At 42.9% G+C, this 17,164-nt stretch overlaps 1 protein-coding gene across 2 annotated transcripts in view; it reads right to left on the bottom strand.

The window, feature by feature from the left end:
- LOC127010340 (uncharacterized) overlaps nt 1-17,164 on the bottom strand; it is a 138,432-nt gene that overhangs the window by 62,018 nt on the left and 59,250 nt on the right. For both annotated transcript variants that reach the window (XM_050884276.1, XM_050884277.1), the window contains exon 2: nt 13,812-14,494. In XM_050884276.1, the coding sequence (XP_050740233.1) occupies nt 13,812-13,829 (18 nt within the window). In that variant the 5' untranslated portion in view covers nt 13,830-14,494. The remainder of the gene's footprint in view (nt 1-13,811; nt 14,495-17,164) is intronic.

Raw genomic sequence — 17,164 nt, 5'->3', positions numbered from 1 at the left:
TACTTCCTCATTCCTTTCCTTGCAACCACTCTCTTCCTCTCTCTCTCTCTCTTTCTCTCACTCACTCTTTCACTCTCCCTCCTTTCGTCATCTCTCTCTCCCCTCTTCTTGTCTTCTCTAGTGTCCCTCCTTCCCTCATTATCCGTTTTCTTTCTCCTTTGTTCCTTTTTCCTCTTGTTTTCTTTTATGTCCTTTTTCTATCATTATTTTCCTTGTTGTCTGTCTTTCCTTTCCTCCTTCCTCTCCTTTCTCCTCTTTTTTCCCTTTCCATCCTTCAATATTTTCTTGTTATTTTCTTCTTCGTTTCCTCTTTTGTTTCCTCTCCCTCGTTTCTTTTGTTATCTTCTCGCTTGTCTTCTTTTCCTTCCGTTTATTTATTTTTGCCACCTTTTCTTCTTTCGTTCACTCCCTTCCTTCCTTCCTTTCTCTCTCCTTCCCTTCCTCCCCTGCTGTTGTTTGTTCTTCCTTTGTGTTTCTTTGTGTTCCCTCCCTCCCTCCTTCTCTTCCTCACCCATTCCTTTGTTTTTTTTGTTTCAACGCTTATTATTATTTTGCTTTTCTATAATTTTTTCCTTCTATTCCTTTCTTTCCTTTGCATTTCCTTCATTCTGTAATTTTTCCCCTATTTTTGTGTGTGAGAGAGAGAGAGAGAGAGAGAGAGAGAGAGAGAGAGAACATTGACCCTCAGGATAATTGTGTTGTCCTACAGGAATTCACCACCTTCCTCCTCCTCCTCCTCCTCCTCCTCCTCCTCCTCCTCCTCCACTTCCTCATCCAGGTGAATTTCCTTCCTCCTAACATTCTCCTTACGATTTATTGAGAGAGAGAGAGAGAGAGAGAGAGAGAGAATAAAAGAGGAAGGAAAGGTTGAGTGGAGAGATATGGAGGGATAAATCACACACACACACACACACACACACACACACACACACACACACACACACACACACACACCTCTAATCATTTCGTGACATTTGCTCCTCCATTCTTTCCTTCTTTTTTTTTCCCTCCCTCCTCCCAATATTTATTTTCCTCCTTTCCTTCTCTCCTACTTCTTCTCTCTCCTCCTCTTCTTCCTTTCTTTCTTATTCTTGTTTTTCTTCTTGTTTTTGTTTTTTTGTTCGTGTTCCTCTTGTTTTTGTTTTCCTTGTTCTGTTTTTTTTTTATATATTTTCTTAACGTTGCCAGTGTTGTTTTTCTTCTTCTTGTTGTTTTCTTCTTCTTGTTTTCTTAAATCATCTTCTCTTGCATCTTCTCATTATTTTTGTTCTCTTTTATTATTGTTCTTCTTCCTTCTTCCTTCCCTCCTATTACGAATGACAAAAGGAGGAGGGGTGGGGGAGGGGTGGGGGGAGGCCGGGGGAGGAGGGGGGGGGGTCTGTACGCGCGCACCTGTGTGACTCAATTACCGCGTCGGCCAGGTGAGCGGCGCGTCATGCTCAGGCCGCCGCTCACTTTCCCTTACCTGGGGCCCGAAAACCAGGTGAGGCTGCGTGTGTGTGTGTGTGTGTGTGTGTGTGTGTGTGTGTGTGTGTGTGTGTGTGTGTGTGTGTGTGTGTTTCTTTATCACTATTATTATTTATTGACATCGATATTATTTTTTTTTTCATCTTGTTTATAATGTCCATCAAAGAAGCGAATAAATTTTCCTCTGTCTTCTTTTCTTCATCAATTCTTTTCTTCTTGTTATTTTTACATTCAACGGTAGGATGAGAAAATATAGGAAGTCTTAATTTTCTGCCTATCTGTCTGTATTTGTTCGGCTGTGTATCTCTCTCTCTCTCTCTCTCTCTCTCTCTCTCTCTCTCTCTCTCTCTCTCTCTCTCTCTCTCTCTCTCTCTCTCTCTCTCTCTCTCTCTCTCTCTCTCTCTCTCTCTCTCTCTCTCTCTCCTTTTTTCTTTCTCTTTTTTTCTTTTTTCTCTTCTTATTTCTATTTTCCAACCCTTCCATTAGCCTCTTCGATTCCATTAGACCATCTGTGACTTTGGACTTTCAACATTCACGTAGTTTTTTGTCCTCCTCCTCCTCCTCCTCCTCCTCCTCCTCCTCCTCCTCCTCCTCCTCTTCTTCTTCCTCTGGTTAAATGTCATGATAGATTTTTAGCGAAAGGACTTTTTTTTTTCTCTTCTACTTTTTCCTTTTTTTTTTATAATAGTGAAAGTATCTCTGTAATTGTATACGTGTGCCTGTCTTTAGTGTGTGTGTGTGTGTGTGTGTGTGTGTGTGTGTGTGTGTGTGTGTGTGTGTGTGTAGCGGTGTTTTGTATTAGTGCTGTTTTTCTTTCTGTTTGCGAGCGTGTGAAGCTGTGATTGGGTGTGGGAAAGGTGTGTGTGTGTGTGTGTGTGTGTGTGTGTGTGTGTGTGTGTGTGTGTGTGTGTGTGTTTGGTGAAAATGTTTGGAATCTCTTCGCTGCCTCTCGTGTGTGTTTGTCTTCGTTTGTTTGTATGGTTACGAGGCGCTACCGGTGTGTGTGTGTGTGTGTGTGTGTGTGTGTGTGTGTGTGTGTGTGTGTGTGTGTGTGAGGTGTTGGGTCAGTGTAGGAGGGAAGTGAAGGTCAGTTTTGCACACACACACACACACACACACACACACACTCCCCCCCACACTACAACCACCACCACTGATACAAATACACATTAATCACAAACTTCTAACCTCTCCTCTGCGGTGTGCGTATTTTAAAACCGTTGTGTGTGTGTGTACCTGTGTGCGTAACTGTCTGTGCGTGTGTGTGTATGTATGTATGTATGTATGTATGTATGTATGTTTATTTCCTGTGACCCCGCCCGCCCCACCTTTGCCCCGTGTAGGTGAAGGGCGCGGCGGGGTCATTTTGGGGTCACCTGAGAACCGAAGGGGAAGGGAAGGGAGGTAGAGGGGAAAGGGAAGGGATGGGGAGGGAGGTAGAGGGGAGGGGAGGTAGAGGGGAATGGGAAGGGAAGGGAATGGAAGGGGAAGGGAAGGAAAGGGAAGGGGAAGGTGAGGTAAGGTAAGGTAAAGTAAGGGAAAGGAAGGGAAGGGAAGGGAAGGGAAGGGAAGGGAAGGGGAAGGGAAGGGAAGGGAGGTGAGGTGAGTAAATAAGGAAGGGAAGGGGAAGGGGAAGGGAAGGGAAGGGAAGGGAAGGGAAGGGGAAGGGAAGGGGAAGAACGGTCAGAGCACAAAGGAGTTTAGATATATCCATGTTCGTCTTCCTCCTCCTCCTCCTCCTCCTTCTCCCTATCTCCCCTTCGGCCACCCACACCGTTAGGGAAGTGCTGTAGTATTCCTCCACCTTTTCCTCCACCTTTTCCTCCATCTTTTCCTCCACCTCTACTTCTTCCTCTTCTTTCTACTCTTCTTTCTACATCTACTCCTCTTATTTGCTCTTTTCCTCTACCTCTTCATTATTTTCCTTCTCCTTTTTCCTTCTACTTTTCTTCCTCCTTTCTTCTCCTCTTCCTCTTTCTTCCTCTCCGTCTACATCTACTTCCTTCATTTATTCTTATCCTCCACCTCCTCCTCTATCACTAATATCTTGTTTTCATTTTCCTTCTTCTTTTCTTTCTATTTCCTTTCTTTCTCTTCTTCCTCATCATCATCATCCTTCTCCTCTGTCTACATTTCTTCCTTTTATTTATTTTTATCCTCCACCTCTTTTATTACCAGTACTTATTCCTCATTATCCTTCTTTTTCTTCCTCCTCCTCCTCATCATCATCATCTTTCTCCTCCTCCTCCTCTTCATTATTTTCCTTCTTTTTCCATCTCCTCTTCTTTCTCTTCCTTCCTCTCTGTCTATATCATCATCATTCTCCTCCTCCTCCTCCTCTTCATTATTTTCCTTCTTTTTCCATCTACTTTTCTTTCTCCTTTCTCCTCTCCTATCTCTTCCTTCCTCTCTGTCTATATCATCATCATTCTCCTCCTCCTCCTCCTCCTCCTCTTCATTATTTTCCTTCTTTTTCCATTTCCTTTTCTTTCTCGTTTCTCCTCTTCTTTCTCTTCCTTCCTCTCTGTCTATATCATCATCATTCTCCTCCTCCTCCTCCTCCTCCTCCTCCTCTTCATTATTTTCCTTCTTTTTCCATCTTCTTTTCTTTCTCCTTTCTCCTCTTCTTTCTCTTCCTTCCTCTCTGTCTATATCATCATCATTCTCCTCCTCCTCCTCCTCCTCCTCCTCCTCTTCATTATTTTCCTTCTTTTTACATCTACTTTCTCCTTTCTCCTCTTCTTTCTCTTCCTTCCTCTCTGTCTATATCATCATCATTCTCCTCCTCCTCCTCCTCCTCCTCCTCCTCGTCATTATTTTCCTTCTTTTTCCATCTCCTTTTCTTTCTCGTTTCTCCTCTTCTATCTCTTCCTTTCTCTCTGTCTATATCATCATCATTCTCCTCCTCCTCCTCCTCCTCCTCCTCTTCATTATTTTCCTTCTTTTTCCATCTCCTTTTCTTTCTCGTTTCTCCTCTTCTATCTCTTCCTTTCTCTCTGTCTATATCATCATCATTCTCCTCCTCCTCCTCCTCCTCCTCCTTGTCTTCCTATTTCGCTTTCCCACGTCCATTGATTTTCATGTTATCTATTTTTTTTTTGGTCTCCTTCCCCTTCTCCCCTTAATTGTCTCCTCTCAGTCTGAAGGTCGATTTAACTTAAGCAACTCCTTTTTCAAATATGGGACGTGGATAAATACTAATGTCACTACCACAACCAATATTAATGGTAAAAGTGGTGATAGTGATGTTTGAAGTGCCTGGTACATAATTGGAGCATTTCGTAATAATTTAGTGGATAAAGAGTGTAATTATATGCGGTGTGGGATAATGTACGTGAAAATATGTGAAATCAATGCACTTTTAGTCGGCTCAAAAATATATAGCAGAAGAAAAGGATGAAAGAAAACACTAATATATTTTTAACTTGCCCAATTTCATTTATAAATCTAATATAGCTACGTGAAAATATGTTAACTCAATGCACTTTTAGTCGGTTCAAAAATATATATAGCAGAAGAAAAATATGAAAGAAAACACTAATATCTTTTTAACATGCTCGATTTCATTTATAAATCTAACATACGTGGAAATATGTTAAATCAATACATCTTTTAGTCGGTTTAAAAAGTATATTGCAGAAGAAAAAGCAGAAAGAAAACACTAATATCTTTTTAACATGCCAAGTCTAATGTTTAAATCCCTTTGCAGTGTGAGTAACTAAGGATTCCATATTTTATTTTCATCTTTTTATCTCTATCTATCTATATACCTTCCTATCTATGCTTATTTTTCTCTATCTATATAGTTTCCTATCTATGTTTTCTTTTTCTTTTTATCTATCAATCTGTCTTTGTAATCTATCTACTTATTTATTTATCCATCAATCTATCTCTATCTCTGTGTATCTACCAAGCCATCTATTTTTTGGGTTTGCATTCCCCTGTGCGTGTATGTTTGCGTAATTCCCTTCTTTCCTCTTTTTTTCTTTTCCTCTTCTTTCCTCCTTTCCTTCTTCCTCCTCCCTCACTTTTCTTTCTTTTTTACCTTATTTTCACTTCTCTGTCCTCTTCTTCTATCTCTTCTCTTCTCCTTCTTTCAGTGTCTATTCCTCTCTCTTCTCTGCCGTCCTTTTCTTGTTTCTCTGATCACGTACTAGACTCGTTCGTGGGTGTGGATGTGGGTGTGGGTGTATGTGCGTGCGTGTGGGTGTGTAGTTAAGCGTGAAAAACATAATTGGGTTCTTGTCTCTCCGCTGTTGTGTGTGGCGAGACCTTAATGTCACGAACAGGAAGCCACGAAGACCATGCAGTGCGCGGCCTTGTCCTGCGCGGGGTGTGGCGAGTGTGTGTGTGTGTGTGTGTGTGTGTGTGTGTGTGTGTGTGTGTGTGTGGTTAAAGGGGTACTGAGGTGTGTGTGTGTTTGAAAAGGGGAAGTGTTTTTTTGTGAAAGGGAAGGGGGCGAAGGGGTTGGGTGTGGTGTGTTTGTGTGTTTGTATGTGTGTTTGTGTGAGTGGGCGTGGCAGGTGATTAGGACGAGCGGATGTGTGTGTGTTTGTCTGTGTGTTTGGTTGCCTAATTGAGTGTGTGTGTTTGCGTGTTTGTGGCTGCCTAAATATGTGTGTGTAAGTGTGTGTGTGTGTGTGTGTGTGTGTGGGTTGATGCAAAATTTGACTCACCCATCACTCTATGCACAACATCTACTGATTTGTATGCTGACCCATGAAATTGGCCAAGAATGGTTAAAGACTGACTCTATTTTTTCTCTCACCTGCCCTGTGTGTGGTGTGTGTGTGTGTGTGTGTAGATGTAGAGGAATAGTAGAAGTAATAGTTGGTAGCAGAGAGAAAGGCAGCACTTGCAGGTATTGAAAAGTAAAAACAAACAACAACATAAACAAATAAACAAGCAGCAGTGGCAAACAGACTTCCACTTTACTCTACATTTGAAAAGAAGGAAAGACGAGGAAGAGAGAGAGAAAGAGTGGGGTATTAATGATAGAAGGGAGGAAGGGTGAGGGAAAAGGCCATAAACGCTTTCTGAGATGTGATGACAGGCAAGAGAGTAGCCAAGAAGGGAGGAGTATGGGGAAGCAAGGGAGTGAATGAGAAAGTATCAGATCGCTTCCATCCCTCACATCAACTATTTCCAGTGGGCCAGCAGAGATTCTCTGCCGGGTTCTAATGAAAGTTAGTTTCAAAGGGTAAGGAAGAACGTATCGGCACCACCATCAGGGTCATGAAGTTCCAAAACTGCCCTGAAACCCTACGAAAGCTCTGTCAATATGTGGCGGATTGATGTTGATATGTTGGAAGAATTTGACCTCATAAGGGAGTGATGGGGCGAGGAGGTTATAAATGGCTTAAGGAGGAAATACAAGCCTTGGAGCATGTAAATAGGAGAGAAGTGGAGATACAGAAGAAGGAAAGAGAGATAGAACGGTGTATACAAGAGCAAGTTGATCCCCATTCACACTTTTCTTATTCTTTTAGGAGCAGGAGAAGCGAGCTTTTTAGAAACTGTTTCTACTGAAAACAACCAGTAATGAATAATGAGACGGGAAATATGGAGAAAAAAAATAGAGAGAAAATACATATGGAGATGAAAATGAAAGTAGTGGAAATCATGAGAAGAGATGAATGAGATGAAGAGAATGAAAGAAGGAAACAAGAGCTAAAATGATGCTGAAGGGAGAGGTTAGAGGATGGGAAGGAAAGGAGGATAGGAAAATATCAGAGAAATCAGAATGGCCGTATATAAGAAAAATGAGAGAAAATGAAACTTCAAGAGGAGAGAAAAAATGGAGGGGCAAAGAGAAGAAAGAAGGGAAGAGGAAGAATGGATTAATGCGGAAGAGGAGGGAGGGAGGGAGGAAGGATGAGAACGTAGAGAAAAAGAAGAGGTAAAAATGAATCAGTAGGAAGGAAAAACTATAAAATCTCTGAAATATAAAAATGGAAAACAAAAGAAAATAAATGAAAGGAATAGAGGAGAGACAGAGAGATGAATGGATGGGGTGATGAAGGAGGGAGGGAGGAAGGGAGAGAGGATAGGAAAGAAGCGTGGGAGATAAAAAGGGAGAAAAAGTGAGGAGGAGGAGGAGAGAGATGACTTAAATAGGTCGTGGAAGAAAGTGGAGGCATGTGTGGCGTTCCCCACACCACGCCCACGCCCACACACACACACACACACACACACACACGCGCGCGCAATGTAGTTTAGTCTTAGGATGATATTTCAACCCTGTAACTTATTTTTTTTATGTTTATGTAACAATTCTCTCTTCGTGTTTATTAGATCAGTGTTCGCGTTCAAGGACGATTGGACTTATATAGGTGTGTGTGTGTGTGTTAGGAGCACATCCGCATACAAGATTCAGGGTCCTTCTCCTCCTCCTCCTCCTTCTCTTCTTTTTTCTCTTGTTGTTGTTGTTGTTGTTGTTGTTGTTGTTGTTGTTGTTGTTGTTTGTGCAGGTGCTTTTCTTCTTTTCTTCTTCTTTCTTCTCTTCATGTTTCATGCTATTATTGATTTTGTTTATCTCTTTTTGTTATTTGTTTGTTTGCTGTTGTTGTTGTTGACTGCGTTTTTCATGTATACTTTTCTTGTTTTCAATTATCGTATCATCATTCTTCTTTTTCCTATCATTACCATCATCATTATTTTATTTCTTATTTCTGTTATTATCATCATCATTATCATTATCATGTAGGGCCCAGTCCGTAGAGACAGGGCAGTAGTTGACAGTTCTTCTAACTAACTAACCCCTAACCTAACCTAACCATGTCATGTATAGTACGTATATTTGTCTGCAGTTCGAACATTTGAATGCATGAAGCGACACTGTTGTAAGAGGGTTGGAAGGCCAGGAGACGGTGGATGTTTATTTGCTTCTGATACGAGGAGAGTGAGTCAAGATGGGTGTATACGATTTGCTGGTTTAGTGAGGGATATCTACTTCATCTTGTTGTTGATGATGATGATGATGATGTGTTTTTTGATTAGTTTGTTTGTTTGCTGTTGTTGTTGTTGTTGTTGTTGTTGCTAAGTGTTTTCTGTGTACTTTTCATTGTTTTCTCTGGCATCATCATCATCATCTCTTCTTTCCCATCACTATTTACTAATTGCCATCATTTCTTATTCTTGCTATTATTGTCATCATCATTACTAATATTACTTTGGCCAGAGGCCAGTCCGTAAGCGATTATGAGGATTTGCAACCTGTCCTGCAACCTAACTCCAACCTAACCTAACTCAACCCAACCTAACCCAACTCCCAATCCCAACTCAACCTGTAACCCAACCTGAACTCCCAACTCCAACCCAACCTAACCCAACCCAACCTAACCCAACTCCAACCCAACGCACCCAACCCAATCCTAAACTAACCTAACTTCAACCTAACTTAACCCAACTATGTCCTAGGCTCAGTACGCATATTTCTGTCATCGATTCAACATTAAAAAAAAAGAAGAAAAAAATCATTACAGAATTATTAAAGACTGACTCTGCTTTTTCTCCTCACCTGCTCCCGTGTGTGTGTGTGTGTGCGTGTGCGTGTAGATGTGGGAGGAATAAAAAGTAGTTAATAGTTATGAAATGAAGAGAGAAAAGGTGTTAATTGCAGGTATTGAAAAGTAAACAAACAACAACACAAACAACAACAACAACAACAAGTATGTATAAATGACTTCCACTTTTACTTGTTATCGAAAAGGAAGGAAAGACGAGGAAGAGGAGGAGATAGAGATCAATGGGAAGGGAGAAGGAGGGAGGGAAAAGCATATTAAACGCTTTGAGAGGCGGATGATATGCGGAAGAGAGGAAGGAAAGAAGGGAGGAGGCGGGGGAAGGGAAGGGAGGGAACGAGAAAGCATTGTCAGACGCTTCCATCCCTCACATCAACTATTTCCAACGGCCAAAAGCGAGATCAGTCGGGTTCTAATGAGTGTTTTTTTTAGGTTCATGGTACAGAAGAAGGGTCAAACTACCATCAGGGCTGCAGAAGGCCTTTGAAATGCCTTCTGGAATCTTACGAAGTTTTGTCAACAGTGCGTGGTTGGACGCTGATATGTTGAAGAATTTGACCTTATGTATGGGAGGATGGGAAAGAAGAGGGAGGTTATAAATGGCTTAAGGAGGAAATATGCCTTGGGAGCAGCGTAAATAGGAGGAAGCGGAGATACAGAAGCATGGTGCAGGATAGAAAAGGTGCACAAGAGCAGTTTGACCCCATCTTCGGCCATACTCTTCTGATTCTTTAGGAGCAGGGGAGTAGCGAGCTTTTGAATCATTTCTCATCATAAAAATGGGCAGTAATGGAATAATGAGACGGGAAATATGGAGAAAAAAAATAGAGAGAAAATACATATGGAGATGAAAACGAAAGTAGTGGAAATCATGAGAAGAGATGAATGAGATGAAGAGAATGAAAGAAGGAAATGAGCTGTGCCGATGCTGAAGGAGGTTAGAGGATGGGAAGGAAAGGAGGATAGGAAAATATCAGAGAAATCAGAACGGGCTGGAGTATAAAGAAAATGAGAAAATGAAACTTCAAGAGGAGAGAAAAAATGAAGGGGTAAAGAGAAGAAAGAAGGGAAGAGGAAGGATGGATTAATGCGGAAGAGGAAGGAGGGAGGGAGGAAGGATGAGAACGGAGAGAAAAAGAAGAGGTAAAAATGAATCAGTAGGAAGAAAAAAAACTATAAAATTTGAATAAAATGAAAAAAGGCAAATAAATGAAAGGAATAGAGGAGACAGATGGAATGATGAAGATGGGAGGAGGAGTAAAGGAGAGATGATAGGTAGTTGTGGAGACAAAGGGAGTAAGGAGGGAGATATGAGGAGATCAATATAATGGAAGCAGAGGCTATGGGCGCCCCTTAACACCACGCCCACGCCCACACACACACACACACACACACGTGCGCGTAAATGAAGCTTAGTCTTAGGATGATATTTAACCCTAACTTATTTTTTATGTTTATAATATTTCTCTCTCTCTCTCTCTTCTCTTCAGTTTATTAGACTGGGGTTCATGTTCATGACGATTGACGATATAGGTGTGTGTGTGTGTGTGTGTGTGTGTGTGTTAGGAGCACATCCGCATACAAGATTCAGGGTCCTTCTCCTCCTCCGCCTTCTTTTTTCTTCTCTTACAGTGCATGTTGTTGTTAAGTGTTTGTGGTGGTGGTGCTTTCTTTCTTTCTTTCTTCTTCTTCTTCTTCTTCTTCTCTTCTTCATGTTCTTTGCCCGTTATTGATTTGTCTTGTCTCTTTTTGTTATTCATTCATCTTCCTCTCAGGAGGAGGGAGCGAAAAATTCTAATATCCACTTGCAAAATGAAGGCTCAGAAGATTCTGAACATTAATCACGAGACGACGAGGACGTGAGGGAGGAGGGAGAAGGAGGAGAGGGAGGAGGAGGAGGGAGGGAGGAGGAGGAGGGAGAGGAGGAGGAAGAGGAGGAGGATAGCTTACACGGAGGAGGAAGGCCTCACGTAACCTGCTCCGCTGCGAGAGAGCATAGAGCCTCCCTGATGCTATTCCTATTCCGAGGGCGGAGGAGAATGAGTGAAAAAGCAAGTAACGTCCTGAGTTTTCTCCTGACCTTGAGCATCCTCACACCTCCCTAATTCTCTCGTTGCCTTCATTTCCTCGTCTCGTTTCGTCCTCCCCTGATGCTTTTGTTCCGAGGAGTAAGAGAATGAGTAAGAGAATGATGAGTAAGAGAATGAGTAAGAGAATGATGAGTAAGAGAATGATGAGTAAGAGAATGATGAGTAAGAGAATGATGAGTAAGAGAATGATGAGTAAGAGAATGATGAGTAAGAGAATGATGAGTAAGAGAGTCGATGACGGTGAGAATGAGGAGTAAGAGTTAGTGGATAGTATGGACGATTGAGTAATTCAATGAGCGCAAAGAATGATCAGAGAGAAATGATGAGTAAGAATCTGATCTTCTTCCTCTTCTCTATTTCAAGAATGATTACCTTCCCTGAGCCCAAATTTGTGCTCTTTAGTTTTCCTCTCTCAGGTCTCTTTCTTCTCAATTACTGTCACTTCTTCTTTGGTAATTTCTTTGCCCTTCTCTCTCTCTTCTCTCTTCTATCTTTTTCTTTATTCTTTTCTTCTTCCTCTTCACTTTCATCGCTATTTTCATCTTTTTCTTTATCTTCTTATTTTCCTCTTGTCTTCTTCTATATTTCCTCCTCCTCCTCCTTCTCCTCCCTGATTCACACCCTAATTTCCGACGTAGTAATTCTGATTAATGTCTTTTTATCAGGAGAAGCATTCCTCTCTAAGGGATATGAAGTGAAGTGTGTGCGTGTGTGAGTGTGTGTGTGTGTGTTTGAGTATCAGGTTTTCTGGTTATGCTTGGAGAGAGAGAGAGAGAGAGAGAGAGAGAGAGAGAGAGAGAGAGAGAGAGAGAGAGAGAGAGAGAGAGAGAGAGAGAGAGAGAGAGAGAGAGAGAGAGAGAGAGAGAAGCCAACACCTGTCATTCATTTAGTACTGTCATCCTCCTCCTCTTCCTCTTCCTCCTCCTCCTCTTCCTCCTCCTCCTCCTCCTCCTCCTCCTCCTCCTCTTCCTCCTCCTCCTCCTCCTCCTCCTCCTCCTCCTCCTCCGTGATTATCCTCGCTAGGCTTTGTTAGAGGGAAAGACACACCCGACGGAGGCGATGAAGGGAGGAAAGAGGAGGTGGAGGAGGAGGAGGAGGAGGAAGACAAAGAAGGAACTAAGAAAAGGATGGAGGAAAATATAAAGAAAATTAGAAAGAAGAAGAAGACACTGACAAAATTACGAAGAAAATGATAAATAAAGAAGAAAAGGAGGAGAGTCGAAAGAAGAAAGAAAGAGAAAACGTGTGAAAACGAGGAAAGAAAAAATAAGAAAAGAAAAAAACGAAGACAGGGAGAAAAAAATAATAGAAAAAAATTAAAAAGAAAATGTGAAAGGGAAGAAAGTGAGAAAATATCGATGGAAAAAAGATAGAAGGAAGAATAAATAGAAAATAGAAGATGATGAAGATAATGAGGAGGGAACGAGAGAGAGAGAGAGAGAGAGAGAGAGAGAGAGAGAGAGAGAGAGAGAGAGAGAGAGAGAGAGAGAGAACAGACAAAGACAAAGGAAGAAGGAGAAAGTAGTATACGCTTGAGGCGATCAATAAATATGAAAGAAATGAGAACAAAAAAAATAAACAAAAAAAGATAACAAGAAGAAGAATAGGAAGAATGGACCATAAAGAGAGAGAGAGAGAGAGAGAGAGAGAGAGAGAGAGAGAGAGAGAGAGAGAGAGAGAGAGAGAGAGAGAGAGAGAGAGAGAGAGAGAGAGAGAGAGAGAGAGAGAGAGAGAGAGAGAGTAAAAAAAATCAGGCAAATTCACTTTTACTTTCTTAGCGACGCATAAAACAAACACACACACACACACACACACACACACACACACACACACACACACACACACACACACACACACACACACACACCTGTAATTAACCTCACGACTCTCAGGTGTCGCTCCTTCCCTTGGTGATAGCGAGTACACCCCTCCCTCTACCCCCTTAACCCAACCCCCCCCTCCACCCCCCTCCATGCCCCCTCCCTCTTCCCCCCTTGGTCTGTTTAAGGTCTTGTATACATCAATAACATTTACTCTGTCCAGTTCAGTTGACGGTCGAGGTGATTGATAACCCTTGCAATGGTTTCTCTTCTGTGGTTTCCTTCTGCTTAGTTTTGCTTTTTTTTTATGGTTCAAAATTCGTTGTGTGTGTGTGTGTGTGTGTGTGTGTGTGTGTGTGTGTGTGTGTGTGTGTGTGTGTGTGTGTGTGTGTGTGTGTGTGTGTGTGATGCCTTCTCCTGGTTTGTGTGTTTGTGTGTGATTGTTGTTTGGTCGAAGCGCACACTTTTTCTTTTATTTTTTCTTACGTGAAAGGATGCGGCTCAAGGGTAACAAAAAGAGTAAAAAAAAAAAAAATAAAAAAAAAGCCCGCTACTCGCCGCTCCCACAAAAGTAAGAAATAAAAAGTAGCCCAAACTTTTCGCATATCACAATAAACTGAGTCATAGGAAGAACACAACTTGGAGGAGCACAAGTTCACAATATAGCCACGGAAATAAAACCTTGCCGGGGGAAGAATAACCTTGGAAAATCACAGGTTGAAAAAAAATATGCATTGAAATATTGATGTGCCGTAGGGAAAAAAAAAACTTGGAAGATCACTGGTTGAGAATATAACGATTTAAATAAAGAAAAGAAGAAGTTAATGAATAAAAAGTAAAATAAAGAATAATTATAGAAAAGTCGAAAGAACACAGATTGAAAAAAAAAAAAGTAGCATTTGAACACTTACCAAGCAGAGGGTATTCATGGCTGACGCTGGTGGTGATGATGATGGTGACTGGAGGTGATGATGGTGGTGTTGACGGTGGTGGTGCTGGTGTGTCCTGCTACTGAGTGAGGACAGTAAATTGGACTCCTGCAGCGTATAGGGGAGTCCCGCTAGGATATGGGCGGGTCTCAAAGGACTTCGTACTCCTTGGACGTGGGTGAATCCTAAAGGTCCTGGGCGGGTCCTCTTGGGGTCTCGGGAGTGTCCTTGAAGGCGTGGCAAAGCGTGAAAAAGTGAGAGCGTGTGTGCGTGTGTGCGTGCGTGCGTCCTTTACCTATCACGCCCACACACCTGAGAAATTGAGGGAGGGATGGAGGGAGGGAAGGGAGGCTATACGTGGCGTTTCGCTCCCTCACAGGACTCACACTAAGGATCCTGAGAGTCCTACACTTGGCCAGACACTCCTTCTTGTCCCTTTGATTCGTCCTTTATCAGTCTGGGCCTTCCTGTTTTTCTCCGGGAGGTGCAGGAGGGACGGGAGTAAAGGGGGAAGGGGGAGAAGGATACCCACCCCTGCCCGGATATGTCAAGGGAAGGGGGGTGCAGGGGGTGAAGGGGTAGGGGGTTGAAGGGGTCTCGTGAAGGGGAGCGGCGGGGTTCGAAGTCCTTCTGTCACTCAGGCTTCAGTGGGTCCCGCCAAGAATCTGTTGAGGGAGAGAGAGAGAAAGAGAGCGATGTTAGGAGGACGTTCTTGTGGTTGCATGGATCTTAATTAAGTGGGTTGACGGGTGTTTGTTTGTGTGTTGGGGGGGAGGGGGAGATGGGGGAGAGTGTTTGTGTGTTTGTGTGTTTGTGGGAAAGTGATGGAGGGTTGGGAAAGGTTAGTGTGTGTGTGTGCGTGTGTGTGTGTGTGTGTGTGTGTATGGAAATAGTTATCGTCATTACCATCATCAGTATTCTTCTATTTTACATCATCATCATCATCATCATCATCATTATCATCACTATCCTCCTTCTCATCATTGACCTCATCACCATCCTCATTATCTTCATTCCTCATCAACATCATCATTCTTATTACTATCTTTCACCATCATCATCATCATCATAATCATCACTATCCTTCACCTTCATCCTCCTCCTCATCCCTTCTCTCTCTCTCTCTCTCTCTCTCTCTCTCTATTCCCTGTTCGCGGATATGACGTCAGGGCTGCTAGGTCGACGTTTTTCCTCCGGGGAGTGAGTGTACGGCGGGCAATATAATCATTACCAAGGCCGCGGCCACCCGTGTAAGGGGCCGGGGGGGGTGGAGGTGGAGAAGGGAAGGGAAGGAAGGGAAAGCAGGGGAAGGAAGGAAGGGCGACATGAGGGAAGGGAAGCAAGGAAGGGACAGGGCGTGACAACTGTAGGAGAAAATAGCAGGAAGGGAAAGGACGGATTGGGTGTGTACAAAAGAGTGAAGGAGAAGAAGGGAAAGGAAGGCAAGGGAGTGAAGGAATGGGACGAATGAGAGAGAAGGGACAGAAAGGAAGGGAGGGGCGGAGAAGCAACGATGGGAAAGTAATGGAAGGGAATGAAAGGAAAGAAGGGCAAGGAAGAGAAGGGTCTGGACGGGTTAGAAGAGAGGGAAGGAAAGGCAAGGGAAGGAGCGGATGAGAAGGGAGGGAAAAAGGGAAGGAAGGCAAGAAGGGATTGGGACGACTTAGAAGAGAGGGAAAGGAAGGTAAGGAAAGGAAAGGGAAGGGGCAGATGAGAAGGGAGGGAGAGAGGGAAGGAAGGCAAGAAAGGGCATGAAGGGGTTGGCAGGAGGGAAGGGAAGGAAGGGGAGTGAAGAAACGGGACGGGGTGAGAAAGGAGGCAAAGAAAGGAACGGAAGGAAGGTGAGGAAAGGCAATGCGAGGGTCGGGTGAGGAAAGATGAAAGGAAAGACAGACAAAGAAGGGAAGGGAAGGAAGGGAAGTGAAGGAAGGGACGATGAAACAGATAGAACGGGAACGAAAGAGAGAAAGGAACGGAGCAGCAAAAATGGGCAGAGTGAACGAAAGGAGGAAGAAAGGGAGGAGAGAGAAGGAAGGAAGGGCGGGAGAGAGGAGAGAGAGAGAGAGAGAGAGAGAGAGAGAGAGAGAGAGAGAGAGAGAGAGAGAGAGAGAGAGAGAGAGAGAGAGAGAGAATGAATATAAAATGAGTGAATATGAGATAAGAAAACTAGAATATTGAAAAGAGAAGACGTAGGTAAGGTAAGGTAAGGTAAGGTGAGGTAAGGTGAGGTAAGGTAAGGTAAGGTGAGGTAAGGTAAGGTAAGGTAAGGTAAGGTAAGGTAAGGTAAGGTAAGGTAAGGTAAGGTAAGGTGAGGTAAGGTAAGGTAAGGTAAGGTGAGGTTAGGTGAGGTAAGGTAAGGTAAGGTAAGGTAAGGTAAGGTGAGGTAAGGTAAGGTAAGGTAAGGTAGGTAAAGGTAAGGTGGGTAAGGTAAGGTGGGGTAAGGTGAGGTAAGGAGGTAAGGTAAGGTGGGTAAAGGTGGTAAGGTGTAAGGTATGTAAGGTAAGGTGAGGTAAGGGTAAGGTAAGGTAAGGTAAGGTATGTAAGGTAAGGTGAAGGTAAGGTGCAAGGTAAGGTAAGGTATGTAAGGAGGTAAGGTAAGGTAAGGTGAGGTAAGGTAATGTAAGGTAAGGTAAGGTAGGTAAGGTAAGGTGGGTGGAGTGAGGTAAGGTAAGGTGAGGTAAGGTAAGGTGAGGTAAGGTGAGGTAAGGTAAGGTAAGGTAAGGTAAGGTAAGGTAAGGTGAGGTAAGGTAAGGTAAGGTAAGGTAAGGTAAGGTAAGGTAAGGTAAGGTAAGGTAAGGTAAGGTAAGGTGATGTAAGGTAAGGTAAGGTAAGGTAAGGTAAGGTAAGGTAAGGTAAGGTAAGGTAAGGTAAGCTAATTAGTCAGAAAGGTAATGCGGGTTCCAGTAAGGTAAAGAAAACAACAAAAAAAACAATAAAAAAGAAATATATGAACGTAAGGAAAAGGAAAAAAGTTAAAAGGAGGAGAAAGAGGAGGAGGAGGAGGAGGAGGAGAGAGAAAAGAAGGAAGATAGGGCGTAGCGAAGAATAAACATGGAAGGTGGAGAGAAGACGGAGGAGAGGGAGATAAACACTGAAGGAAGAGAGGATTGTGTTAAACGGGGAATGGAGGAGCAAATATTGGAGGAGGAGGAGGAGGAGGAGGAGGAGGAGGAGGAGGAGGAGGAAAAGGTCGTTAAGGAGGAAGAGAGAAACGGAGAGGTCAGTAATGTGTGCAGAACGAGAGAGAAAGATAGAGATAATTGGATAGATAGATAGATAGATAGATAAAAATAGATACAGCTCCATCATTCCATCAACCTGTAAATTCCCTTCCG

The sequence above is a fragment of the Eriocheir sinensis genome, chromosome 43, assembly GCF_024679095.1.
Source record: "Eriocheir sinensis breed Jianghai 21 chromosome 43, ASM2467909v1, whole genome shotgun sequence".
Classification (NCBI taxonomy): Eukaryota; Metazoa; Arthropoda; class Malacostraca; order Decapoda; family Varunidae; genus Eriocheir; species Eriocheir sinensis.
Note: the sequence above shows the minus strand (reverse complement) of the source record. Positions and strands in the feature narration are given on the sequence as shown.